Consider the following 27,782-nt stretch of genomic DNA (forward strand, 5'->3'; position numbering starts at 1 on the left):
TATCAAGAAGATGGCAAAATATTCTGGCGGTTGTTGAAGAAGCTTAGGAATGGAGGAAAGAGTGCTGTAAAAGGAATTAGAGATGATAAAGGTGACATGAAAATGGGTGAAAAAGATATCCTTGAAGTATGGAGTAATTACTTTGAAAAACTGCTAAATGAAACAAGCAGTGATGACAGCACAGTGGTAAAAAACACTGACCAGGCATGCAGTCAGGAATACATATCAATACTTGAAGTAGAAAAGCCATCAAAGGCTTGAAATGTGGAAAGGCAGCAGGAGTAGATGATATTCAACCAGAAATGCTGAAGTATGGTGGTATAAGAGTTTTACAGTGGCTGCACTGCATAGTTCAGAAAGCCTGGACAGAGGGATGAATTCCCGATGATTGGAGTAGAGCTCTCATAGTACCCATATATAAAAAGGGAAATAAAACTGCATGTGAGAATTACAGAGGTATTTCCCTACTGAGTGTTCCTGGCAAGATCTATGCAAGTATACTTGAGAAACGGTTGAGAAGAATTGTGGAAAAAAAGCTTGGTGAAGAACAAGCTGGATTCAGGCCAAATAGAGGCTGTCAGGATCAGATCTTCACTTTACGACAAATAGTTCAGAAAGCATAGGAATATAACAAAGATCTGTATTTAAGTTTTGTCTATTTGGAAAAGGCATATGACAAGGTGCCAAGAGAGAAGCTATTCAATACGCTACAGTTATATGGTGTGAATGGGACATTATATCAAGCAATACTTAGTCTTTATTTGAGTTGTAAGTCAGCAGTTAGAATTGAAGGAAGTACAGGAAGATGGTTTAATGTTAAATCTGGTGTGAGACAAGGATGTACATTATCCCCTCTGTTATTCATTATCTATATGGATCACATTATGAAGGAAAGTGGTATTAAACATGATATCAAAATTGGAGATGTTAATGTCAGCTCTTTGCTTTATGCGGATGATGTTATACTTCTAAATAAATCCGCTACAAGTCTGCAAGATTCTCTGACTAAATTGAATAGTTGTTGTAATAGATATGGTATGAAGGCCAGCAATAAAAAGACAAAGACAATGAAAATAGGCAGAATCATTGAAAATGTCAACTGTGTTGTGAATGGAGAATCTGTGGAACAAGTAAAACATTTCAGCTACTTAGGCACGATTTTTACTGAAGATGGTAAATTAAATATAGAAATAGACAACAGAATCAGCAAAGCTGGTATGGTGGGAAGTCAATTGGATAAATTCATATGGAATAAGAGAGAAATTAGTTGAAACACTAAATTAGCTGTATACAAGACAGTGTTCAAACCAGTTTTAACTTATGGATCTGAGAGCTGGGTCAGAAGTAAAACACTTGACCAAAGACTAGAGACCGCAGATATGAGAGTCTTGAGAAAGATTATAGGTGTGAACAGATGGCATCAATGGCAATATCATATTAAAAACGAGGATATTAGGAAAGAACTTGACATTGTCAACATCCAGGAATGCTTTAGCAGAGCTAATCTCAGGTGGTATTGTCACTTAAACAGAATGGATGAAGAAAGATTAGCAAAAGAAGTGTTCTCTGCCAGGTTGGCAGCAAAACGACCCAGAGGAAGACCAAGATATAGGTTGATTGATACGGTACAAAGTGCCTTAGACGATAGAAATATAAGATCTGATAATGTTGGAGTCTTGACAAGTAACAGACTGATTTGGAGGAAAATTGTAGATAGGAAGTTAGTAATGATGTAATTTTTTTCATGTAGTACTATCATATCCTGTACACCCCTTGAGGGTACATGGCAGGAATTTGATGATGATGGAATCTTTATATGGAGTTTTTCATCTTCAGATGGGTTAGTCAGTCTTATGTATATGGAGATGGCAGTTTTTTTTTTTTTCTTAATCTCTCTTAGAAACTCTGGTTGATATGCAGACTTTACAGATAGGATTAACTGACCTATTGTGAAATTAATTAGATTGCTATGAATCCAGGTTCAGGCTATTAAGATAAGTGAAAATGCAATGAAATTCCATTGTCATCCAATAGCTCTGACCTTTTCCTTGCACCAGATCTTGGATAAAATGATTAATTCTCATATTTTATAGTTTCTGGAGAGTAACAGCTTCTTCTCTCCCCTCAAAACATAACACTTAAAAAGCATTGTATAGTCATTAAAATGACTGAAAAAATCCATATCACTGTTTTCTTTCAGATGGAAAAGTTTTCTTTGACATAGAAAATATAGTTTGTAAGTTTTGATATACTTTAAAGATCTATACACAACTTTGATCTTGGAGAAAAGTTCCCTCTTTTTATTAATATTTTATCTTATAAAATCTTCTAAGTCCAAAATGTATTCTCTTTAAATCCCTTTCTCCAAGGTTCCTCCTGTGGAAGGAGGAACCTTGAAGAAAGGGATTTAAAGAACCTCCTTCCATAAGGTTTTGTGTCTAATGTTTCGCTATCTGTTGTCAAAGTTAACTTATAACAGAACAGTTTTGTTCTATCATAAGAAGTGCCCTTATATGAATGACTGCTTGTTTTGTTATTCATGAGATATCAGGATCATAGAAAGACAGCTGCAGCAAGATAATTTTGCTGCAGATAATCTGCCCTTAATAATCTTTCTACCTGGGCATTTGCAGGAAAAAAACACAAACTAAGCCTAGGACAAACAGTAATTCCAGTTGCAACAGATGCAAAAAGTTCTTGAGACTTGTATTCTATAATACTTGTCACCTTACTAATCTTTTACTGTTTGTTTGTTTATCTATTAGTTTTCTTTTCTACACCTGAAGAAGTCTTCTGTAATTACTAACTATTATAATAACGGAATTAACTCACGTAAATTATTCTTTATTCGTAGAATTTTCACCTGAGTATCACAGGCATCATCAGTACAGGTATACAAGGCTAATTAAACAATAACTGTTATATTCACAAAGTGCCACCTAAGTAGCTAAGGTTAAATTTTCTAAATTTATTTAATTATTATTATTATTTATTTATTTATTATTTATTATTATTATTATTATTTTTATTATTTATTTTGATTTTTTAATTTAATTATTTAGTTATTTAATTATTCAATAATAATTATCTAATTATTTAATTATAATTACATTTTTTTTTAATATAAAGTGTGAGCAAACAAAGTTTGCACCTGAAAGTATCTTCAGTGGGCCTGGCTCCCACTGAAGTGACCTCAATAAAGGTCGAAACTAGTCTGGGTAGTGGCCCTTCCCTTAATGCATAACATTATACATATCCGCAAGGAGATGTGTTTTTCATTATGGGAGATACTGAGATAGGAGTGATGTTAGCTTGCTCCACCTTTGCAACAAGTTGCCCAGTGTTGTACCACCTTAACCCAGTCCCACCCGGCTAACTTTCAGGTTCAAACTTTGTTTGCTCACACTTGGATAAAGGATTAAACTAAATTTATTATAGCTACTTAGGTGGCGCTTTGTGAATATAACAGTTATTGTTTAATTAGCTTTGTACCTGTACTGATGATGCCCGTGATACTCAAGTGAAAATTCTACGAATAAAGAATAATTTTTGTGAGTTAATTCCGTTATTATAATAGTTAGTAATATGTCTACTCACGGTATTTCCTTACTGAAACTTATAAAGTCTTCTGTAAGACAAAATGTTATGAATTTCATTTATGTGCAGTTCCAGACTACTGTTTTATGAACTTTGTCTCTCTCTCTCTCTCTCTCGCACACACAGGTCAATTCCATGCACAGGGGGATTGCAAAACCAATAGCACATCAGTGTTGTGTGTGTGGGGGGGGGGGGGGCGGACAAGATGTTAAAGAGAAAGGAATCTACTGATAAAATGACTGTCATAGCCATCTGCTGATGGCTATGACAGTCATTGGCTATGTCATAGCCATCTGCTGATGGCTATGACATAGTGATGCATAGTGTGAACATGATGAAAAGAAACTAGTGACCCATTTTCAAAGGCATAAGAGACCATAAGATACTAACTTGATAAGCAGACCTCTATGTAGATCCTATCAAATGTCCTGGAACTGTGATGGTTATGGCATCTTGAGTTATGAATTATAGAATCCATATGTCTGGTCTCTAGTTAACTAGTAGGTCTCTAGATGGTGAGGAAGTTGGTTGTTAATTACCTTCTGCATGATTATTGAGTACAAGTAAAAACAGAGGACACAGTTTGGTGGCTAAATTTCATTATGTGTTTTTTTTGGAGATGAGCTAAATATAGGCTTCCTTCAAAGATGCAGATGATGGATGATTACAAAAAAATATACTTTATAGGATTACTGTTAATTCTGTAGCACAAGTTTTTGTGGCAGATAGGATACCAGAATCGGGAAGGCTTGTTAATATCCAAGAAATTCAGGATGTTTTTATGATAAGTGACAAGAGAAGGAAAAACAAGCTATTCTTGGTATTGCAGGAGGTAATTTTTGTTGTAGTCATTAATGCTAGGGTGGAGTAAATGAATGGTGTCAGGTATTGATGCCATCTGTATGAATGTTAACGTGGATGGGCAGAAATTGTTGCCTGGTGAGTAATGATACCAGAAAACTCAACTGATGTTTGACAGGAAACAAGTTTTTTGCATTTGGTCCTTTCAAATTCAAATTTTGATTTGTGGATGTTTTTTTTTGCAACTGTAGCAGTGTTGGCCAAGTGCGAAGTTCTTGAGCCATTTGTGATATGCAGATTTTCTTTCTTTCTTGGACTACCTTGCCACGTCTGTTTGAGAACCAAGGCTTGGATAACAGTCAGGTTGGAATTATTTCTGTTATTTAATCAAAGCAGATGTTTTGATCAGGAGAATGGAAACAGTAGTCAAACCATGGAAATGAGAAATCACAGAAATTATTCTTTGGCATCATTATAATGCTCTGGGACATGAGATTGAGTGTTGCAGGATGAAAGACAATCTGTACTAAAGGAAACATGGATGAGGTAATGGTTTCAGTTGAGTAATGCGCTGAAGAATAATATGTTAGGAAGCAGAATTGGTTGGTAAATTGAAGGTTATTGAAGGTTAAGGATAAATTATACCTGACAAATTATATTCTTGTTTTAATCCTTTACTTGTGTGAGAAAACAAAAAGTTTGCATGTAAAGTATCATCGTGACTAGTCTAAGTGTATATACAGGTTGCTGACATCACATCATATTGTCTAACTATCCTATAAAGCACAGATCACCCCCCCCCCCTTTCTGGACATTTTGCCATACATTATAGGAAGAGGCACTACCCAGACTGGTTTTGACCTTTATTGGAATTCTCTATTACACGAACTAGACTTGTTGTGATAGAGATACTGAGAGCTAAGTGAACTTCATGTACAAACTTTTGTTTACTTACACTTGGATAAAGGATTAAAACATGAATATAATTTCTTGGCAAGTACAACTATCTCTCATCCAGAATATTTTAGATATATATACAATTTTGCTTCTTGCATAGGAAAAATATGACTTATACATCCTCCATGTCGTGGGATTCAGGATTCAGACGACTGCCAGCTTACTGGTCAAATTTAGTTCTTGCCCCCCCCCCCCCCATTGAACATTTTTTGGGGGTTGGATTTTTTTATTTTTTTGTTATTTTTTTTAAGAGTTTTTTTTTTCTCCACAAAAAAACCATTTATCTCATGTTTCATGGTAAATGGAATTACAATGTTAAGAGTGTCTGAGGGAAGAGAAAGACAGAAGGACATTCCATTGTCCATTGGAGAGGAAGTGTATATAAGATTATGGTCTAAGTTATTGAGAGGAGATGGGACTTCTCCAATATACTTAAAAGGAGAACTGGTTACAAAAAGATCAGAAATATTGGCTTGAGTTGAGAATATTTCCTGGAATTCTGGTTGGTAGGATGATTTGTATTAGATTATCACTTATAACCAATAGCTCAGTATATTTTGCTTATTCTTTATTGTGGTCATACAAAAAAGAAAGCTGGTTTAAAGTTGTATATATTAAAGTCATTAAAGAAGTCAACTTCACTGTTTGGCTAGTTAGGCTGTGGAAAATCAAGCTTCAGGAATAAAAAGTCAAAAGTAGTCTTGGTGATTTTGAGGAGTTGGCAGACAGTAGATGAATGTCAAAATAGAGTAAGGAAACTTTAAGCCATAGAAGGTTAAAAAGGATTATGGATATTATTTCTGGGAAAACCCCCATGTTACTCCTCTTAACAAACTATTATATTTACGACTATTTTGCCTGCTTCTGTTTAGGAGTGTCCCTGTTTAAATGTCATTGGCTTTTTACTCACGGATTTTTAGGGCATTGTAGAAGGCAGTAATATCCGAAGGGTTGGAAGCAGCGCGATTGTTGTATAGGGTGTTTGTTAGTGCATACCATTTCTTTGCGTGTCGAGCTTCTATTAATAGCGTGTAGTCGTTGATGTGAGATTGGGTATTATCCCAAAAGACTGCCCATTCGTTTGGGGTTAGTAGCATTTTCAATCTGTTTTTTGTTTTGTGAATGTATGAATATGCTTCTTGTTTCTTTTTAAATCTGTTGTTTATGGCTTGTTTTATGGGAGCACGGGATGCCCGGTAGCAAATTTTTTTATTTCCGCGAATTGTGCTGTTGCCGCATACTGCCACGAATTTTGGTGTGATGTTGTGATCGAGGCATTTTTTGAGGAAAGTTATGTGTATTTTTTTTTGTGCAGTGTATGTTAGGATGGTTTTTTGGTATGTACCTTTTGTAAAGTTTATGCACTCATTGAATGTGTGACGTGCAACCATGACATATGCTTGTGTTGGTATGTGCGTTAAGTGAATGCTATTTTTAAAGGTGTTTTTGTGATCGGGGGGAAGGGGGGGTTGGTGGGGAGGTTATGAGTAGAGAGCCAATGATAGAGGTTGTATGGTTATAAGACACAAGTAAATTATGGATATTATTTCTGGGAAAACTCCCATGTTACTCCTCTTAACATACTATTATATTTACAGCTATTTTGCCTGCTTCTATTTAAGAGTACCCCTGTTTAAATGTCATTGGCTTTTTACTCACGGATTTTTAGGGCATTGTAGATGTATATTTACCAATAAATATATGTAGCATAAAGGAAGAGAAATTTACACATACCTTTTTCTGGATGTTGTGACTTTTCTTCTTTTTTTGATGTCCAAACTTTAGGGGGTTAGGCAATGTGGGAGAATTAAAAAATAGAAATGGAAAAAAAACCTAGTTTTTTTGAATAATATACATATATATTATATTATTAGGGATGGGTGGAGCATTTTTTTATATTTATATAGGGTGGGAAAGGGTGAAAGGGGTTGAAAACAGCAACTGATTTTTAGAGGGGGGGAGGAGGTTTGTTCATGCCCTTGAACAAAAACATACCCTGCAGATCGACAAGGCCATCATAGTAGACAGACAAGACAATGAAACAATGCTTAGAATATTGGGAACAATAGCCATAAAATGTGATGCACACTCTATCAACATCCATAGGCCCTACATAATCTCCAAGGTTTGGAAGCTTCACAACATAAAATTGAGCTCACAACCCCGACCAATAGGCGATAACACAAACACTTCAAATGCAGAAGCACCTACCCGACCTGACATAGCATCCACTTCCTCCATGTGTTTAGATGACGCCCAAGCATAGTCGAAACGGACCACACCCCGTCAACCCTTCCTCTAAAAATCAGTTGCTGTTTTCAACCCCTTTCACCCTTTCCCACCCTATGTAAATAAAAAAATGCTCCACCCATCCCTAATAATATAATATATGTGTGTATATATATATTATTCAAAAAACCCGTTTTTTTCCATTTCTATTTTAATTCTCCCACATTGCCCCCCCCCACGCGCGCGCACACACACACACACACACACGCACAATAGTTTAGACATCGCAGAAAGAAGAGAAGCCACAACACCCAGAAAAAGGTATGTGTAAATTTCTCTTTCTTTATGCTACATATATTTATTGTAAATATACATCTACAATGCCCTAAAAATCCATGAGTAAAAAGCCAATGACATTTAAACAGGGGTATTCTTAAACAGAAACAGGCAAAATAGTCGTAAATATAATGGTTAAAAAGGATTTGGCATTTCTTTGTATCGAATACCAGTCTGTGATTTTTACAAATCTGTACAAATTCACAAATGCCACCACCCTTTAAGCAGAAGAAATCATATGAGTGTGGTTTGGACATTTAAGGTTCTTGGTGGTTGATAGTTACTATTTGAAGTTTGATCCAAAACATTAGGTAAGGTTTGGGTGTCTGTAAATGGGTATGCATTATGTAGCAAATGTTGAGTAGATGTGGAAGTAATTTTGTTCTCCTTTTTGGTAGGATTTTTTGAGGGTGGTTTGTTTTTTTTAAATGCACTGACTATAATTAATTGTTTTTATTTTCTTATTGGTGATAGAGAATGTTAAATAAACAGTTGGGACATGCAGTAAGAGGAGATACTCTTGAACATGTTGGCTTTACAGAGAGCACCCAATTTTCTTGTCATAACATGGTCTTGCATCCTTACATACCATATTACTCAGGATCAGGAAGTTTCCTGATGCAGTACTATCAGCTTCAATCTAGTACACCAGTTAGCTGCCAGCTTTGCAGTCCTACTTTACTGCTATGCCTTTGAGAGGAAGTTCTTCTAGATCTACACAGCATGTCTGGTTTGTCCTTGAAGGGTATCATTTACACTACATACAGAAAAGAGTGAGGAACAGAAGTTGACCACCCTGCTTTGGAGACCAGACATAGCATTATTTACTTCAGGCCCATGATAATCAAAGCAGTAAAGTTTCACTGGACGATGGTCATCCACCACATAGTAAGTTCTCCATAGGAAAGTATTTCCCTTGCAATCAAGTACAATACTTGATTTATTATACCACAAGAAGGCAAAGTTGAAAATACCAGGAGATGCTGTATGTTGTCCTTCATCTGTCCATTGGAATTCTCTGAAACATCTGAAGAAAATATAAACTGCAAATGTAATAAAAACTTTGGTTCCATCGAAAGAATAATGCAAACCTCAGCCATACACATAATATCATGAATGCTTTACATATATATAAAAATCAATTTTAAAAGTTTAAAATGCATGTTTTAGTAGATTCTTATATACATGTACGCCACTGATTTTCTAGTTCCCTTAGTTTCAGAGGCTTGCTGAATTAGCCAGTTTGCCAGATCGACAGAGGTTACATAATAATAATTCATCAGAACACCTCTGACCCACTAATTAGATCTGTCACATGTCTCTATAGCACCATGGACAGCTAGAAACTTAAATATAAATTAAATCTGTTATTAAAGAATTGAAATGAACTGCATTAGTATAAATGATACAGAGCAAGTGGATATGGACTTGTGCTTAGGCTTAACATCACCACCACTGTGGGAGTAATCACTTGAAATTATATGAACTGTGAACCTAAAAGTCCTAACTAGGGTTAAATGTAAGAAAAATAAGCTAAAAATGACAAAATCGAGAGATCACATCATGCAGATGTAAGTAATTAAGCAAGCCTGTGCTTACACAATGCCATATGTGGCAGCCTAGTTAACAAGTCAGGTGTGGGAATTTCAAGTACACTTGCAAATTTGTCCAGACTAAAGAAGATGCTGGATCATCTGAGTCTGTTGTTTATGAATCTGTTTCAACTAGCAGATCACATTTCCTAGTATGCACATGATGCTGTTAATAGTTCAGAACAAATCAGAGGGTGGGTTTATTATTAGTAAAGCATGTGAGCAAAAGGTAAAAAAGTTACTTGATGAAGTTTTCGTCATTTAATAATTTAGTTCAGTTTTTTTGGTCATCGAATCAGTAAGTATGAATTACAGAAATGAAATTGGAGACATCATCGCTAACACTCATATAATATAGCATCTTTCATAAATTAGTTTCATTAAATATTCCTTTAATACAGGTAACCCTCGTATAACGCAGATGTTAGGTTCCATAGAAATGCCGCGTTATATAAATCGCGTTATGCGAGACTTAGATCACATGGAAAAAGTAGGATTATGTTCCGAAATCTTTTTTTTTTTTTTAATTATATGAACAACAATGACATATCCAACAAAAATATATGTTTATTTAATTCAGTAATTCATGTAAGTTAAGAAAACATATAAATTATGAAACAAATACATAGTATAAACTTATAAAAATTACAAATGGTACGTAAATTTCATTGCACATGTTTTAAGCAAATTAAAATAAGCTGCAAATTTTAATCGTCATCACTGTCTTCAAAACTAACATTTCGTAGATGTTCTTTATTTACGAGTGGTCGGACGTCGTAATCACTTGAAATTTCTTGGACATCATTTGTATAATTCTCATTGCATATCGGCTGGTTTAGTTATCAAGAAGTCAGTAATAAGACCTTGCTTACCATGATGCTGCAATTTTTTATTAAGTTCATAATATGGAGCTAAACAAACATCCAACTGTCTCATGAATTTTCGGGAGCGCTCCATTGAGAGATCATTATCCATAAAATAACTTCCTTACTTTCTTGCCAAGTCCAATCCTTCTGCTAATTTCTTTAAACTGAATTCTTTAACGGATTCATCACAATCAGAATCTTCGGCAGAACTTTTCCCACCATTTGGTTCGCCGTAATCTATTAATTGTACCAGTTCCTTCTTATTTAAATCTATTTCCCCATCAATTAATTCACTAATTTCGTTTTCAACCATATCACAAAAGCCCTCTAAGTGGCCATTCCATTAAAAATAAATTTTTTCCATAAAAATTTACATATTGTATGTAACTCACCAGAAAATAAAGTGCTAAGTTTGAGATTAACACACTTATGGTTTTTAATGCACTTTCCTGGCAGAAATGAGGACAATTTTTAACAATAAATGTTTTATACGGTAAACAATTGACGTACATGCGTGCTAAGGGGTATTTCCCCTAATATAAATTCGCTAATTATAACTACATCTACGATATGGGCTGACACAAATTTAACGAAGATAAAATTAGATTTTTAAATCGCACCGAGAAAAATATATGAAAAGATGAAGGGTTTCTACAATTTGTAGACCGTGTTATATAGAAACTGCGTTATACGAGGGTTACCTGTATATCAAGATTTGAAGGAAGCTTCCATTAGTGATGACACTTTTTTGACAGTTTAGTAGTGATTTATTATAAAAATCACTACTGAACTGTCTATATTCTTTTTCTCTCTCTCTCTATCTAACAATTTAATATGATCACTGGTTTCTTAAATAATTTAGAACAATAATTATAAGCATGATGAAATGTGTGATCACCTTGTAATGACCCACGAAAACTTGTTATTGTTTTATTTCCATTGCTTGTTCATTATGCTTTGAGATAGTTGTTTAAATTTTAATAATGAAATTTGAATTTTTCTTATAACTTTTGAATATATATTTAATTTTAAATTAAACGATATCTATTGAATTTTTTTTTATGGCAATAGTTCTCTAAGTGGACTTGGGCAAGAGCTCATAATGTTGATTCGACTTTCACTATCAGTGCTGAACCGTTTGCTATTGCTGCACCGTAGACAAAGAGAAAAAGAGAAATCACATTCGGGCAGTGGAGAAAAATATGTCAAACCAGATTTGTCTCCATTGGAAAAAGTGCTTTTTTCTACCTATCATCCACAGCCAAAGGTAGTATTGACTGTTGCTTACTACACTTTCCAGCGGTATAGTCCCCGCTTGGCAACATTGGCTGTGCAACTTTTGAAGAGATTTGCAAAGGTATTTAAATTTGTTTGGTGCAGATTCTATACATATGTAATAATATTATGTAAATGAGGTTTTGCCTCACAATTTAAATTCCAATCATGTAGCATTTCCTTATGATTCATGTAATGTCAAATGTATGATTCCATCCTAAATCTTCTTAACCACAATTTAACAGATTTTAGCATTGTGCCTCTGTGGTTGTACCTTTCATCATGCAGCTGGTGATTGCCTGGTTAAGGATACTTGAAACACTTTTGAAAAGTGGGACCATATAAAATATAAAAGTGTCAGAAGCACTGACACTTTCATATTTTTGACTAGTTTCTTTTATTTTTATGGCATAATATTAGTTAATTCAGAATTGAAATTGAAAGGTTACATGCTGATCTACAAAGTGGAAAATTTTGACCAACTGAAAATAATATTAGGTTCAGTCCCATGGTATCAGTTGCTAGATGGAAGGATAGTGGCAGTGCATGGGAAACATTAAAAAAATACTTAAATTGTGTCCAATATTAGAATATATCTCTAAAGTTCAAAGAATAAATAGCTTAAGAATGAAATGGATGTGCAGTCTTATTAAGCAAGAGATTCTTAAGAAAACGATTATGTTAAAGGAATACTGCATGTTTAATGATGTCAGTTACAAAAATTATAAGGTGCAGGCCTGAGGAATTATAAGTATTATATGAAAAGAAACCAGCTCTACAAGTCAAAAAACAACTCAGAAGAATTCTATCATTATGCCGCAAGTAAAAGAAAGAATGAATGTTGAAGAATAACTCTACTATATACAGCTGTGTGAGGTGGTAGATGCAGAAGAGGTTATTCAGCTAACCTCTTCTGCATTCAGTGCCCATTTTGCTAAGAGCTATCAACCTGGAATATGCAACATGAACTCAATTTTACCTCTGCACTGAAGGAAGAAACCTAGGTATATGAAGAGGAGGTACTAGAGCTGTTGTATGAACTGAAGAATTTGACAGTAGTAGTTGATGAGATAGCGCATGGATGTTAAGACAGTGGTAAGCTGAGCTGAACTGGCTGTGCCTTTGACCTAGTGTAATTTGAGTCAGCACAGTGGAGATACCACAGGAGTGAAAAGAATATATATAATATCTCATTGCATAAGGAAGGGGAGTGCAAAGATTGATGTATCCAACTATCAACATCATTAACTCTGGAGTGGTAAAGATCTTGCATACAGAAATGGGTTGACAAAGAATCTACACTTTATTACCTTGACAGACCTGTGTTTCACTCAGGATTTCTCCATGAGTGCAGGTCACAAAGATGCCTCCAACGATTTCGATCTTGAGCCTCTCTCTTCCATGTTATACCCATAGATTTCACTAGTGGATCTTCCCATCTTACAGGTGGTCTTCCTGGTTTTCTCTTTATTCTTGGCTGCCAGTTGAGTATTCTATATGTCCATCTGTTATCCCTGGCTATGTGACCTGCCCATGTCATCTTTCTTTCATATACTGCAGTTACCACATCTTTTATGCCTGATCTCTTTCTTAATTCCATGTTTCTAACATGTTCCATTTTGCTGATGTTACAAATTGTGCGTTCTATTGCACATTAAGTTATTCTGAGAGTCTCTTCTTCTTTTCTTGTCGTGTTCCATGTTTCTGATTCATATGTGAGTGATGGAAGAATGTCACTATTAAAATAGTTTTGCCTTCGCAAAAATGTCAAGATTTGGATCAGTAAAGTCTACACTTTATAATGGAGTAAATTTATAATAATGCTGCAGTTAGGGTTTCCAGGCGGGAATTCCCTCCTGCCATTCTTGGGAATTTTTTTTGTTTCCCGTTCCCAAATCTTGAGAAAATTTGGTCGTGAAATCGGGAAAATTTTTTAATGAATACATATTTTAATATTTTTTTATAGATTGTCTGAAATAAAATGAACTGGTTTGCAAATAAAATTTATTTAAAATGTTCTAACAGTAATATTTTAAATAAATATTTCATATTCCAACTTAAGCATTAGTATTTTTAATATATATATATATATATAAATAAATACTCGAGTTGGACTATTGTTGTGCTTATCAATTCATTTCGGTTAGCAATAAATCACCGCTGTTCTCTCTTCAAATGCGAGACATTCCTAAGCTAGAACACTGGATACTGGTAGCCTTTTGTTATTTCTTCTCCTGTGGAGAAACGATAAGAGAGAGAGCATTTCTAACATGTGAGCACATTCACGTTCCTTGCACGTTCCTATTTTAATATTTTTTTATAGATTGCCATCACAATAAGTAAAGAGTATAAAGAATGTTGGGAATATTTTAGAAAAGATAAAGATAACGAATCAGCTCGTTGCCAGATATGCTCCAAAACTTTGCAATGCAAAGCATCATCAACCATCGGTGTACATAGGCAGCTAGTATACATTCATGGAATGAAAAGGAAAAAACAGTCTGAATTGAATAATGATGAGCCAATGCCTTCATCTTCTAAGAGACAAACGACAATTTTACATTATGTCAAGGGACTGGATTTAGAAGAAACCGTAAGCAAATTAGCAGCCTTGGATGGAATATCAGTCAACACATCACAAAAAGTGATTTATTAGGGAACGTTTCGCAAGCAAAGGAATGCAGTTGCCAAGAAGTCCATCTTCAGTTATGACACTAATACATAATTGTTATAATAAAGTGAAACAACTGTACATCCAGAAATTGGAAGTATTCAAATGTGATAATAAAAAACTGAGTATTTCAATAGATGAGTGGACGGTTGCAAGAATTGCGGATACATGAATGTTCACGTATACTGCAATGAGACCTCTATGAACCTTGGTTTAATAAGAATACATGGGAACTGTCCTGTGGAAAAAGTGTTATTCTTGCTTCAGAAAAGATTAGAAAACTTTCAGTTAAAACTTGAAAGTGATGCGGTTGCAATTACAAGTGATGGTGCAGCTGTTATGGAAAAATTCGGAAAATTATCACCGACTATTCAACAGTACTGCTAACCATGCACTACATCGCTGTAACAAAAGTATTTTATGTTAAAAAGTTGAAAGGTGAAACATCAGTGACTTGTAGCAGTGATAGTGAATTCAATACAGGTTCTGAATACGATAAAGATGATAACAGTGATTCTGAGTTAGATGGTGTGGCCCGAGCTGATCAGTATGATTTGCAAGATGATCTATCTTCAGCAATTAGCAGCATATGAAGAATTATGAAAATGTTTAAATATTCTCCAGTAAAAAATTCTCTTTTGCAGCAAGAAATAACCAAAAGTGAAACAAAGGAACTAGAAGTCATTTTGGAACTAGAAGTAAAACAGGCTGGAACATTTAAAGATCGTAAATCTGATTAAGACTGTTTTATTAGAGCTGAAACTTGATCACTTATGGAAAGAAGAGCTGTAACAAAAGTATTTTATGTTAAAAAGTTGAAAGGTGAAACATCAGTGACTTGTAGCAGTGATAGTGAATTCAATACAGGTTCTGAATACGATAAAGATGATAACAGTGATTCTGAGTTAGATGGTGTGGCCCGAGCTGATCAGTATGATTTGCAAGATGATCTATCTTCAGCAATTAGCAGCATATGAAGAATTATGAAAATGTTTAAATATTCTCCAGTAAAAAATTCTCTTTTGCAGCAAGAAATAACCAAAAGTGAAACAAAGGAACTAGAAGTCATTTTGGAACTAGAAGTAAAACAGGCTGGAACATTTAAAGATCGTAAATCTGATTAAGACTGTTTTATTAGAGCTGAAACTTGATCACTTATGGAAAGAAGAGTATTATGAAATATTGAGAGGTATGTTGAATTGCTTACAACCTGTAAGATTAGCCATTGAAGCCTTAAGCAATAGAGAAGCTAATATTCTCACAAGTGAAGGAATTTTTAGGTTCCTGTTCAGTAATTTAGAAAAACGAATTCTTCAATGAGCCAAATGCTTTTAAAGGAAATAAAATTTGAATTGGTTAAACGTAGAAATAGAGATCTTGTGTCTCTCACAAAGTACTCGAGCAACATTAATTGTTTATGTGAGATGGAAGAGGATGAATTTTTTGCCTTGTCAAGTAAGAATGAAATTGCATGATTGGCGAAATCATTAATGGAAAGACTTTTTAAAGGAACATTTACAGCAGAAGAAGTTCCAATAAAAGAAATAAAGGATGTCCTTATAGAGAGTTCTGACATTAAATCAGAATCTGATCTGAAGAGTGAATTGACTAAATCAATATCAATATCGACATCAAAGCCTAGCCCTATGCATGCTTCTCTAAGGAAGGAAATGAGCTTATATGAAGCAACGCATTCTCTCGCTCCCAACTTGAAGATGCTCTTAGATGCACTCTTAACAATTCGACCAACATATACAGAAAATGAAAGAAATTTTTCCACATCAAGTATATTTGTTACAAAGCGAAGATCACAATTGTCTGATCGGGCAATTAATGCTCTATGTTTCTTAAAGTTTCATTTTAAAAATGACAAATAAAAAAAACTATTTGAAGTATTTTTTAATTTTCAAACGAATAATATTTGCATTTGTTTTCTATTAATGTTTAATTTAATAAATAAAATATTTAAATGAGATTGGGAATGTTAATACATTGTGTGATATATGTAAAAACTCATTGTATACTATAAGGTTTGGTTAAATAAAGTTTGGAATAATTACATTGTTTATATTTTGAGAAAAACCTGAAATATAACAGAAACCTAGCCAAAATGATACCGTAGTGACTCCTGTTTAGCTCTCAGGGCAAGAGATGCACTAGCCATGAAATTCCGATCGACCTCCATTTATGAAATTTTATTTACTCATTTTTTGCTTCGACCTTATACTCGAAACCTCTGAAAGACTGCGCCGGGGCCACGAACCCCAGTTGTCCAACCTTCTCTATGGCTTTTCTGTTTATTAACATTTACTGTTATAGCCATTATTACAGATGATCAAAGAAAATTAAATAAAAAAGATTATTTTGGGAATTCTCGGGAAATGCGATTTCCCTTTCTCGATTCCCAAAGGTTCCAAAATATTGGGAATTTGGAAACACTAGCTGCAGTTGAGTTACAAAACGATGAGGGATATGGCATGGACTGTTGCGTAAGTTGCAAGATACGGAATTGAATAAACTATTAAATTAAATGTAAGAGGATGGCTGACTGACCAATAACAAAAAGTGATGTATGGGGGATGTGAGTCTGCCAGATTTAAGGTGACCAGTGATATACTTCAAGGATCAGTCCTTAGTCCTTTATTATTTGATCTTTACATTAATAACACTGGGAAAGATTAGCAGATATATAGCAGACAAGAGACATACTGTTAAATATAATGTTATGCACTTTGGTATGATGAGATATTCAATTGCTTATTGTATTGGGGTTAGGATTATATTAGAAGAAACTGATCAGCCTACAGTTAGTAGATAGGATGTTGAAGTTCAGGAGCCATATAGGAAAGTTTGCAAATGCAGTGCTGAAACAAACAGTGACATGTTAGGATAAGGAAGTCATTTTGCCTCTTTACAAGACCTTGATTAGACATCACTTGGACTATTGTGTACTGGTCTGGTCTTTTGGTTTTTGAGGTGATGGAGATAGAGCGTAGTGGATGCAAAGGAGAGTGTTAATGATAGTATTGGGACTATGTACATTGATTATGATGACAGTTTGAGAATTTATGGACACTAGCAAACAATAGAGCAAGGAATGATGTGACAGAAACTACAAACTTCAGAAAGAGTCATGCAGAATACCAGTACAGCAATCCTTCAATTAATGTGCTCTTTTCAGTGCTTTCTTCAGCATCTGCTGTTCAGTCTACAAGATTTGATTATGTTTTTCAATCTCCAATTTTTATCTCAAATAATATTTGTAGTGGAGCTTCCAGCTTTGATTATTTTTAAAACTTTCTCACTCTGCTTCCTTTTTCGATGTAAAATTCAATTTTAACCTGCTCAAAACTGAACGTTGATCACTATCTAATTCAAATCTTGTTTTGTGAATCATCATGAAGATATCATTAATAAGAAAGCAAAGACACTGTTCTTATTTCTTATGTCTTCTCTCCACATAATCTTGTATGTTGGAACGTGATATTAGTATAGACTAGTCCATGTCCTGAACAGAAATCTACCAGGTGTGTACAGTTATTATTAACTTTATTCTTTTACAAATTTTTACATACCTTGATATGAAATTCAAAACATTGGGAAATTACTTCTATCATGGTAGTGGTCTCCATAATTTTAGCATAATGATTATTACTGCTTGATTAATTATCAAACAATGAAAGTGCTGAAGCTGATATTCGTGTCGGTTTGTCACTGAAGGATGGAAGATTTTTGGAGCAGAAAGCATCATCATGTTTTGTTTCAAATTCAGAGAAACAGATTTTTTAAATCGTGATTGAGTATTTATAAGCTTAAATGTTTTATTGATTCTTTAATGTTAACGGAGAGTATTGCATGCATAATGAGTTGAAATCTTAAATATATCCTGATATTTGCATGATTACATTATTGATAAATTTTATGTTGTGCGTGTGCACGTGGCCCCCCCCCCCCCCCAATGTTGCCTGAAGATTTTTTATTTATGGGGGGTGGTCTGAAAAGTTCTCGGCCTTGACCATAGATGGCAACACTATCGGCAAGATTTTTTTTTTTTTCTAAGTTGGTACATCTGTCATAAGCATCCATGTGAAATTATTCATTCTATCAAGTAGTTTGTTTTATACAGCTGTCTAAAGCAAAAGTGTTGTCTGTATCCTTTGAAATGGATAAAATTGAGTATCATGTGGTTATAAAATATTTTGTAAAAGAAAGTTTAACGCCAAAAGAAATTCATTTGAAGTTCATAAAAGTTTATGGGCACTCTTCTCCTTCATTTTCGACAATTAACAAATGGGCTGCCAAGATTAAGTGTGGCCGTGCCAGCCTTGAAGATGTCCAGGAAAGCTATTCTGTTTGTGATTTGTAAATGGAGACAAAATTGATTTATAATTCAATTTCAGATTCGTTTTTTTATTATTATTTTGAGGTTAAGAGTTAACCACAAAGAATTGCAACCTTACCTATTTTCAATCTGTTACCTTCATGAAAAATGAGTTTTTAAATTGATCAATTAAATAATTTTTATTTTGGATATTGTGCAAGTCCCTGTGAAATCTCTCTCTTAAATAACCTGTGTGTAGTTCACTATCAATGTAAATTTGTTTATGTTATGGGAAATGCATTAATATATCTCTATACCACTTAGCAATAGAAGATTTCTTAAAAAGTTCTCTCTCTTTTTTTTTTTAACATAGATTTTTCCTTCCTTACTATATTTTATAAAAGTTTTTATTTATTTCTAGGAATTTCCAATGTCATTATTAGCCTGTTTGGGTGCTGAGGCAGAAGCCATTCGGGATCATTTTCTTTTCCGTTTGGGTTCTCTAACAGATGACATCCGTTTAAAAGTAGCCATTTTGGAGTTTCTGACAGTGTGTATTGCTCACCAACCAGGACTTATTGAAATGTTCATTAATGTGAACAATGATGAAGAACAGACAGATGTAAGTAATCATCATAATTTATGAAGTTCTGTTTAGTTGTTGATACATAAAAATAAATGCTCTAACACCTTTTATTCCGAAGGATGTAAGTGAGGCTTACATCCTTCGGAATTTTGTTTTTGAAGAAGCAATCTTCAAAAAGTTAGCCCAAGCTAACTTTTTGAAGATTTGTAAGAAGCAAGTCTCCAAGCCATATCTTTTCCAATGCTGTCCATGATTTCATAGGCATCGAGAGAGAGAGAGAGAGAAAGTATGCAAACATCTGCTGTCATCTTGTGGTCCCTAACACTGTTCATTATTGTCTGAAGCAATGTGAGTTCTACAGTCAATTTTCTTAAGTTTTGGGATTTAAAACGAGTGTCTGGGAGAAAAACCTTGCTTGACTGTGTTGGAGGTTGACTTTCTCAGGAGCCAGCTGGACAAAAAGCTTAGATAAAATTCCTCTAGTTCAGGGATTCTCAACCTATGGTATGCATACCACTGGTGGTACGCGAGCCACTACCTTACTGGTACATCTAATGTCTTGAATTAAATATAGTGGTAAACTTATGTTGGGCTTTTTTCTGGTAGTCTAGTGGTATAGAAGCAAATATGTCATTGTCACAGGGCTGTAATAATATCTTTCTGATACATGTTGGAAGTTTTTTCCCACTTGGTTAGACTATAAATTATATATTTAGTTTAATCCTTTATCCAAGTATAAGCAAACATTGCACCTGAAGTATCTTCAGGACTGGGGCAACTCGTGGCAAAGGTTGCTAAGTTCTCATCACTTTCCTTAGTATCTCCCATAATGCAAAGCACATCTCCTTATGGACATGTATAATGCTATGCATTATGAGAAGGATCACTACCCAGACTGGTTTAAACCTTTATTGAGGTCTCTTCAGTGGGAGCCAGACCCAGAGGTGATACCAAGGTTGAAGCAATGCAGAACTCATATTTCCATATGCCAGTTGCCAAAAGGTGTCATAACTTATTATTAAATTACTTTGGATTAGGGAAAGATGTTGGAAGTTTTTCCCCACTTGGTTAGACTATAAATTATATATTTAGTTTAATCCTTTATCCAAGTGTAAGGAAACAAAGTTTGTGCCTGAAGTATCTTCAGGACTGAGGCAACTCGTGGTAAAGGTGGACCAAGCTCTCATCACTTTCCTTCACTCCCACTGAAGAGACCTTGCTAAAGGTTCAAACCGGTCTAGGTAGTGACCCTGCCCATAATGCATAGCATTATACATGTCTGCAAGAAGATGTGTTTTGCATTATGGGAGATGCTAAGGAAAGTGATGAGAACTTAGTCCACCTTTGCCATGAGTTGCCCCAGTCCTGAAGATACTTCAGGCACAAATCTTATTTGCTTACACTTGGATAAAGGATTAAACTTAAATATATAATTTATAGTCTAACCAAGTGGGAAAAAACTTCCAACATCTTTCTCTAATCCAGAGTAATTTAATCATGAGGTGTGACACCTTTTGGCAACTGGCATATGGAAATATGATTTCTGCTTTGCTTCAACCTTGGTATCACCTCTGGGTCTGGCTCCCACTGAAAAGACCTCAATAAAGGTTCTTTTCTAATACATAAAAAAAGTGCTCAGCTTGAGAGTAACACACATGATTTTTAATGCACTTTCCTAGCAGAAAACAAAGACAGTTTTCAACAATAAACACTTTATACGATAAACAATTGATGTACATGCATGCTAAAGGGTATTTCCCCAAATATAATTTCGCTACTTATAACTACATGCACAATATGGGAAGACACAAATTTAACGAAGATAAAATTTGAATATATATATATATATATATATATATATATATATATATATTTTTTTTTTTTTTTTTTTTTTTTTTTAATTTTTTTCCCTAACATAAACATAAGTGTCTGATTATTGTTAATTTTCAGACAGATTCCCTAGAGCTGAGTAGTTGCTTGGAGTCTGTGATGGAGATATTAAAAGAAAAAGAAGAGGTGAGTTTTACTAATATGGATTTATTGACTAATAGTTCATAAGAATAATTTGCTAAAAATAAAGGATTAAATAAGAATATAATTTCATGGCATTTTTAATTTTTTATGCTAAAGATAAATTATTATGGCTACAAAAAAAGGATGTTGCATTTTGAAAATGTGCTAAGGAGACCTTGGCTGCTTTTCTTTGCCAAGGTAGCTGAAATTAATTCACTAGTTAGAGAAGTTAGCCAGTCTCATACAGAGGTGAAGTTTTTTCTTTCTCCTAGAAACTGGGATTTTTCATCCCTCAAAACAGGCAAACTAGCCAGAAGAACACACACAATATTACAGACATAGGACACTTAGGAAATAAGGATTAACCAATCTATACCATTAGATTTGATTTATGTGGATCTATGCGTAAGCATAAATCAGAAAGGAAGTAATAATAAGATTTATATGTTGTAGGTAATTTGCAAATTCAGGGACAGCCTTCAAAGGTAGTAGTAGTCTGAGAATATGAAGACAGATGTTTACTGAAAGGAAAACATCTGTCTCTCCCCCCCACCCCCCAGGAGTGTGATTTATAAATATTAATGATCCAGAATGACAGTTTTCATTCATATAAATGTGTGCAACCATTGTTGAACTTTACAGTACATCTACTATTACTTTTTTTCATGTAATACTCTGAATTAATGTGTCATATTATTTTAATAGAGTAATGTGTGAGCAGATTCAGCAGAATAGAACAGAATTCTGCACTGATGATAAGAATTCGCTGGGAAGAATACACAATATGATATCATAACAAAGTGTTTTACAATGGGTTGCTACCCGTTAGTGGGTTTGCAACCAGTTTTTTTTTTTTTTAATATATATACACCTCAACCTCTTTTTATGCGAATTTTTTTTTATGCAAATTCGGAGTTATGCGAATTGGGATATCAAAAATAATTTTTTTACGTGATTTTTATTCACTTTTACGCGCCCAACCAAATTTTTTCCAACCTAAGTTAGGAAAAAATCCGTAATTCAAGAAAATTCTAAATTCTTACAAATTTCATTTATTGGGAATTCTCCGAATTGCATAACTGACTGCGCATAAAAAAGCAATTCTTAGCAGTTTGAATTTGGTGTTTGAGTAGACAACACAGTTACCGCATTTTTTGCATTTGCATTTTTTAAGTGAAATCAAAATAAAATTCGCATCATAAAATTAATAATTTTGCCTAGAAATAATAAATGGTAAGCTATATGTAATTTTCAAACTTGCATTTCATTAGCCGAAGATTTTAATATAGCCCTCACATGATGTTGCTGTTAACCAAAAAAAAAAAAAAAAAAAAAAAAGGAAAACCATTTCCTTGGATATAAAAATTCAAATTTTAGATCGTCTTCAAACTGGGGAAGGTCAACTGTCAGATCTATAAAGAAAAATTAAGAGGCTATTAGAAAAGCGGTATGTTCTGGTACAAAATCGAGTGCGACATTATCATCATACACAAGAGATGTTGTTCTAGAAAAGGCAGAAAAAGCTTTAGTGATGTGGATAGAAGATAATGTACAAAAAAGAATGCCAGTTGACGGAAATTCCATCAAGCAGTCAGCATTGAGATTTTATGAACAGATTAAAAAGCTGCAGCCAGATACTTCATCTCAATCGAGGAAAAAATATAAATTTCATGCAAGCAATGGTTGACTGGCTAAGTTTATTAAAAGACATGCTCTTCATAATATAAAAAATTAAAGATGAAATGGTTTCTGCTGATGAAACAACTGCTAAAGTTGTTTAGCAGTTGTTTTGCATTTCCACAAAAACTTGCTAAAATAATTGAAGATGGAGGTTACACTCGTGAACAAGTTTTGGAATATGGATGAAACCGGCCTTTTCTGGAAAAAATTGCCAAACAGAACTTGCATATCAAAAATGCAGAAAACTGTTGGTAGGTTCAAAGCAGCAAAGGATTGTATAACACTCCTATTTTGTTCCAACGCTTTAGGAGATCGGATGTTAAAACCACTGCTCATAAATCGATCATTAAGACCACGGCCAATGAAAGGCGTAGATTTTCAAAAATTGCCAGTTCATTGGATGGCAAACAAAAAAGCTTGGGTGACCATTGATATTTTCACTGAGTGGTTCCACAAACATTTTGTGCCAGAGGTTAGACGCTATTTGAATGACAAGGGTCTCGAATTTAAAGTGCTTTTGATTCTTGATAATGCACCTTGTCATCCTGCCATAAAACACCCAAATGTGCAATTATTTTTTCTGCCGCCCAATACCACATCATTGCTACAACCTCTAGATCAGGGTATAATTACGACTTTTAAAACATATTATGTCAGACAAACATATCAGTACGTTTTGAACAAGCTAAATGATGATGAAACACTGTCAGTTATGGATGTGTGGAAAAAATTTTCAATTATGGATTGTATTGATCAGGTTCGATTATTGTTATCTGAATTGAGACCAGAAACTATCAATGCATGCTGGAAAGCTATTTGGCCTGCATATGTTAAAGAGAATGCTCCTGTTTCCTTCAATCATACTGCAGAATTCCCCAATATAATAAGATTGGCATGTGAAATTGGTGGAGAAGGATTCGATGATCTTACGTCGGCAGATATCGAAGAATTGTTAATTGATAAACCTCTTAGCGAAGACGAAATAGTGGAGATTGTTTCTGAGACTCCTGAAAGTGAAGAAGTTAATGATAATGATCAAGATAATTGTACTTTTACTGCTGATATAATTAAGGAGGTCTGAAACTGGCCAGTAATTTGGGCAATTATTTTGCCCGACATGATCCAAACGAAGAACGTGCTGGGAAGATTATTTTTATTATTCCTGATGCCTCCAAGGAGTCCGAAGACTCATCGCGGGAGAACACCTACAACTGTCTCAACCTCTACTACGAATCATCTCCATCAATGCCATCTATCACCCACCTCCACACCACCACTACAACTAGTATTTTTTGTCTGTCTATATCTAGTAGTTCTAGTGATATTACAGTCTCATAAAAACGAAAGCTTTCGCGTTTATTGTGAGAAACTGATAGCGAATAACAAAATTTTTTTATAGAATCCTTGGCAAACAAACAACTGAAATGAACATGTCTTTTTTAAAATTATTAAAATTAATTATATGTATGTGTGTTCTCCATGAAATGTAAATAAAAATCTTATGATCCTTATGAATTTAATGTTTTTTATTTATTTATTTTTTTCATTATTTTGCTTATATTTCAGGTTTGGAACCAATCTTCACTTTTTCTATGGAGTCAGTAGTTCTTTTTACGTGAATTCTATTTACATGTAATTTTTAGGAGCATATTTATCGCGTAAAAAGAGGTTTAGGTGTCTGTATATTCCATTAGATTTTATATTTTTTCATTTTTATTCCATTCCATTCCATCCCAGTCCATATTCTATTTCTGTTATATATATATATATATATATATCAAAAATAGAAAATATCACAATGTCTCTCACAGATGTTGTGCTTTAGCACATTCATCATCTTCATCAAATTCCTGCCATGTACCCTCAAGGGGTGTACAGATATGATAGTACTGCATGAAAAATTTACATCATTACTAACTTCCTATCTATAATTTTCCTCAAAATCAGTCTGTTACTTGTCAAGACTCCAACATTACCAGATCTTATATTTCTATCGTCTAAGGCACTTTGTACTGTATCAATCCACCTATATTTTGTTCTTCCTCTGGAACGTTTTCCTGCCAACCTGGCAGAGAACACTTGTTTTGCTAATCTTTCTTCACCCATTCTGTTTAAGTGACCACACCACCTGAGATTAGCTCTGCTAACACATTCCTGGATGCTGACAATGTCAAGTTCTATCCTAATATCCTCATTTTTAATATGATATTGCCATTGATGCCATCTGTTCGTGCCTATAATCTTTCTCAGGACTCTTATATCTGCGGTCTCTAGTCTTTGGTCAAGTGTTTTACTACTGACCCAGCTCTCAGATCCATAAGTTAAAACTGGTTTAAACACTGTCTTGTATAGCTAATTTAGCGTTCCGACTAATTTCTCTCTTATTCTATATGAATTTATTCAGTTGACTTCCTACCATACCAGCTTTGTTGATTGTGTTGTCTATTTCCATATTTAATTTACCATCTTCACTAAAAATAATGCCTAAGTAGCTGAAATGTTTTACTTGTTCCACAGGTTCCCCGTTCACAACACAGTTGACATTTTCAATGATTCTGCCTATTTTCATTGTCTTTGTCTTTTTATTGCTGACCTTCATACCATATCTATTACAACAATTATTCAATTTAGTCAGAGAATCTTGCAGACTTGTAGCGGATTTATTTAGAAGTATAACATCATCTTCATAAAGCAAAGAGCTGACATTAACATCTCCAATTTTGATATCATGTTTAATACCACTTTCCTTCATAATGTGATCCATATAGATAATGAATAACAGAGGGGATAATGTACATCCTTGTCTCATACCAGATTTAGCATTAAACCATCTTCCTGTACTTCCTTCAATTCTAACTGCTGACTTGCAACTCAAATGAAGACTAAGTATTGCTTGATATAATGCCCCATTGACACCATATAACTGTAGCGTATCGAATAGCTTCTCTCTTGCCACCTTTTCATGTGCCTTTTCCAAATCGACAAAACTTAAATACAGATCTTTGTTATATTCCCATGCTTTCTCGACTATTTGTCGTAAAGTGAAGATCTGATCCTGACAGCCTCTATTTGACCTGAATCCAGCTTGTTCTTCATCAAGCTTTTCTTCCACAATTCTTCTCAACTGTTTCTCAAGAATACTTGCATAGATCTTGCCAGGAACCCTCAGTAGGGAAATACCTCTGTAATTCTCACATTCAGTTTTATTTCCCTTTTTGTATATGGGTACTATGAGAGCTCTACTCCAATCATCGGGAATTCGTCCCTCTGTCCAGGCTTGCTGAACTATGCAGTGCAGCCACTGTAAGACTTTTATACCACCATACTTCAGCATTTCTGGTCGAATATCATCTACTCCTGCTGCCTTTCCACATTTTAAGCCTTTGATGGCTTTTTCTACTTCAAGTATGGATATGTATTCCTGACTGCATGCCTGGTCAGTGTTTTTTACCACTGTGCTGTGATCACTGCTTGTTTCATTTAGCAGTTTTTCAAAGTAATTACTCCATACTTCATGGATATCTTTTTCTTCCGTTTTCATGTCACCTTTATCATTTCTAACTCCTTTTACGGCACTCTTTCCTCCATTCCTTAGTTTCTTCAACAACCTCCAGAATATTTTGCCACCTTCTTGATATTTATTTTCTATATTCTTGCCAAAGTCCTCCCATGACTTTGGTTTAGCGAGTTTTACACAGTGTTTAGCATTCTTGTGTTGGATTCTGAATATATAGAGATTAGAGTAATTATTATTTGCTTCAGAATCCAACATGATCTTCCATCACAAAGGCTAGACTTGTAAATAATATTTAATGTAAACAACTTATTTTACAATTTAATATTCATATAACTACTTTAATTTTGTCTTATATCTAATTATTTAATCAAAGATATATGTATTAATAATGAAAAGACTGTATTAAATATTATTAAGCTATTTTATTTATTACTATATTAATATTATAAGAACCTGTATTTGATAATTTAATTGCGCATTAATTGAAATGTAAATATTCTTTATTTATTCCTATTTGTAGAAGTTTAGCGTTATGCAATACCTCAATTTTATTATATTTTGTTTTGTTGTCATGGAAACGTATGTTAAAGAGCTTGCACGTTTTGGAACACCACGTGAGGAGAAGGTTTATTGAAAAGAGTTTTAGAAAGAAATCACGAGAGCGCGAAGAAGGGATATATAAGCGATGAATGCCTGAAATTATAGAGGAATTAAGAGAGAGAGAAAAAGGAGAGGATTGGCATTAGGTTGGAATCGGAGCATTCGGAAATCACAGCGTGATAATAGCGAGTCGGCAAGTCACTCAAGCAGCTAATAAAGTCTACTAGTCGAGAGGCGGTTAGCTAATAAATTGTAGAATAACAATTATAGCTATGGAAGACAGCTGAGTGACTACTAAATAGACGAGTGATATTTGAGTTGAGATTCAATTTCAGGGCCGACCTTTCAAGAACATACAGAACCTTGAAGCAAAGCACAGAGTTATTAGCGAATAGTAGAGGCTGTAAAGTTGAGGTTTACCGTTAGCTGTGCTTAGATATATATTGCCTAAGGAATTAAATGAATGCATGAAGAATGAACAGCTGTGCATATAAAACCTCAAGTTAAGGAATTATTGTGTATTGCCTTAATTCATAAGTGATCAGTTGTATTTCATGCAAGAACGTTTGTTTATGTGTATAGTGACCGACGATTAATTCAGTTATTGCTTAGAAGATTTATTTAATGAGTGCCGTATACTGTTCAAAGTGTTTACAGTTATAAAAAGTGTTTGTGTGTAACTTGATGAAGGAAGAAGGTTATCGGTAAAAACATTCCAACCATTAATATTCCTATACAGAG

At 34.3% G+C, this 27,782-nt stretch overlaps 1 protein-coding gene across 1 annotated transcript in view; it reads left to right on the forward strand.

The window, feature by feature from the left end:
- Nucleotides 1-27,782, forward strand: part of LOC150098439 (nucleoporin NUP188-like) — a 280,537-nt gene that overhangs the window by 74,754 nt on the left and 178,001 nt on the right. Inside the window, exons 9-11 of the mRNA XM_090405212.1 lie at nt 11,450-11,735; nt 19,067-19,267; nt 21,182-21,247. Of these exons, the coding sequence (XP_090261338.1) occupies nt 11,450-11,735; nt 19,067-19,267; nt 21,182-21,247 (553 nt within the window). The remainder of the gene's footprint in view (nt 1-11,449; nt 11,736-19,066; nt 19,268-21,181; nt 21,248-27,782) is intronic.

Source organism: Typopeltis vanoorti, chromosome 15 (genome assembly GCF_054136105.1).
Source record: "Typopeltis vanoorti isolate ZY-2024b chromosome 15, IOZ_Tvanoo_1.0, whole genome shotgun sequence".
NCBI lineage: Eukaryota > Metazoa > Arthropoda > Arachnida > Uropygi > Thelyphonidae > Typopeltis > Typopeltis vanoorti.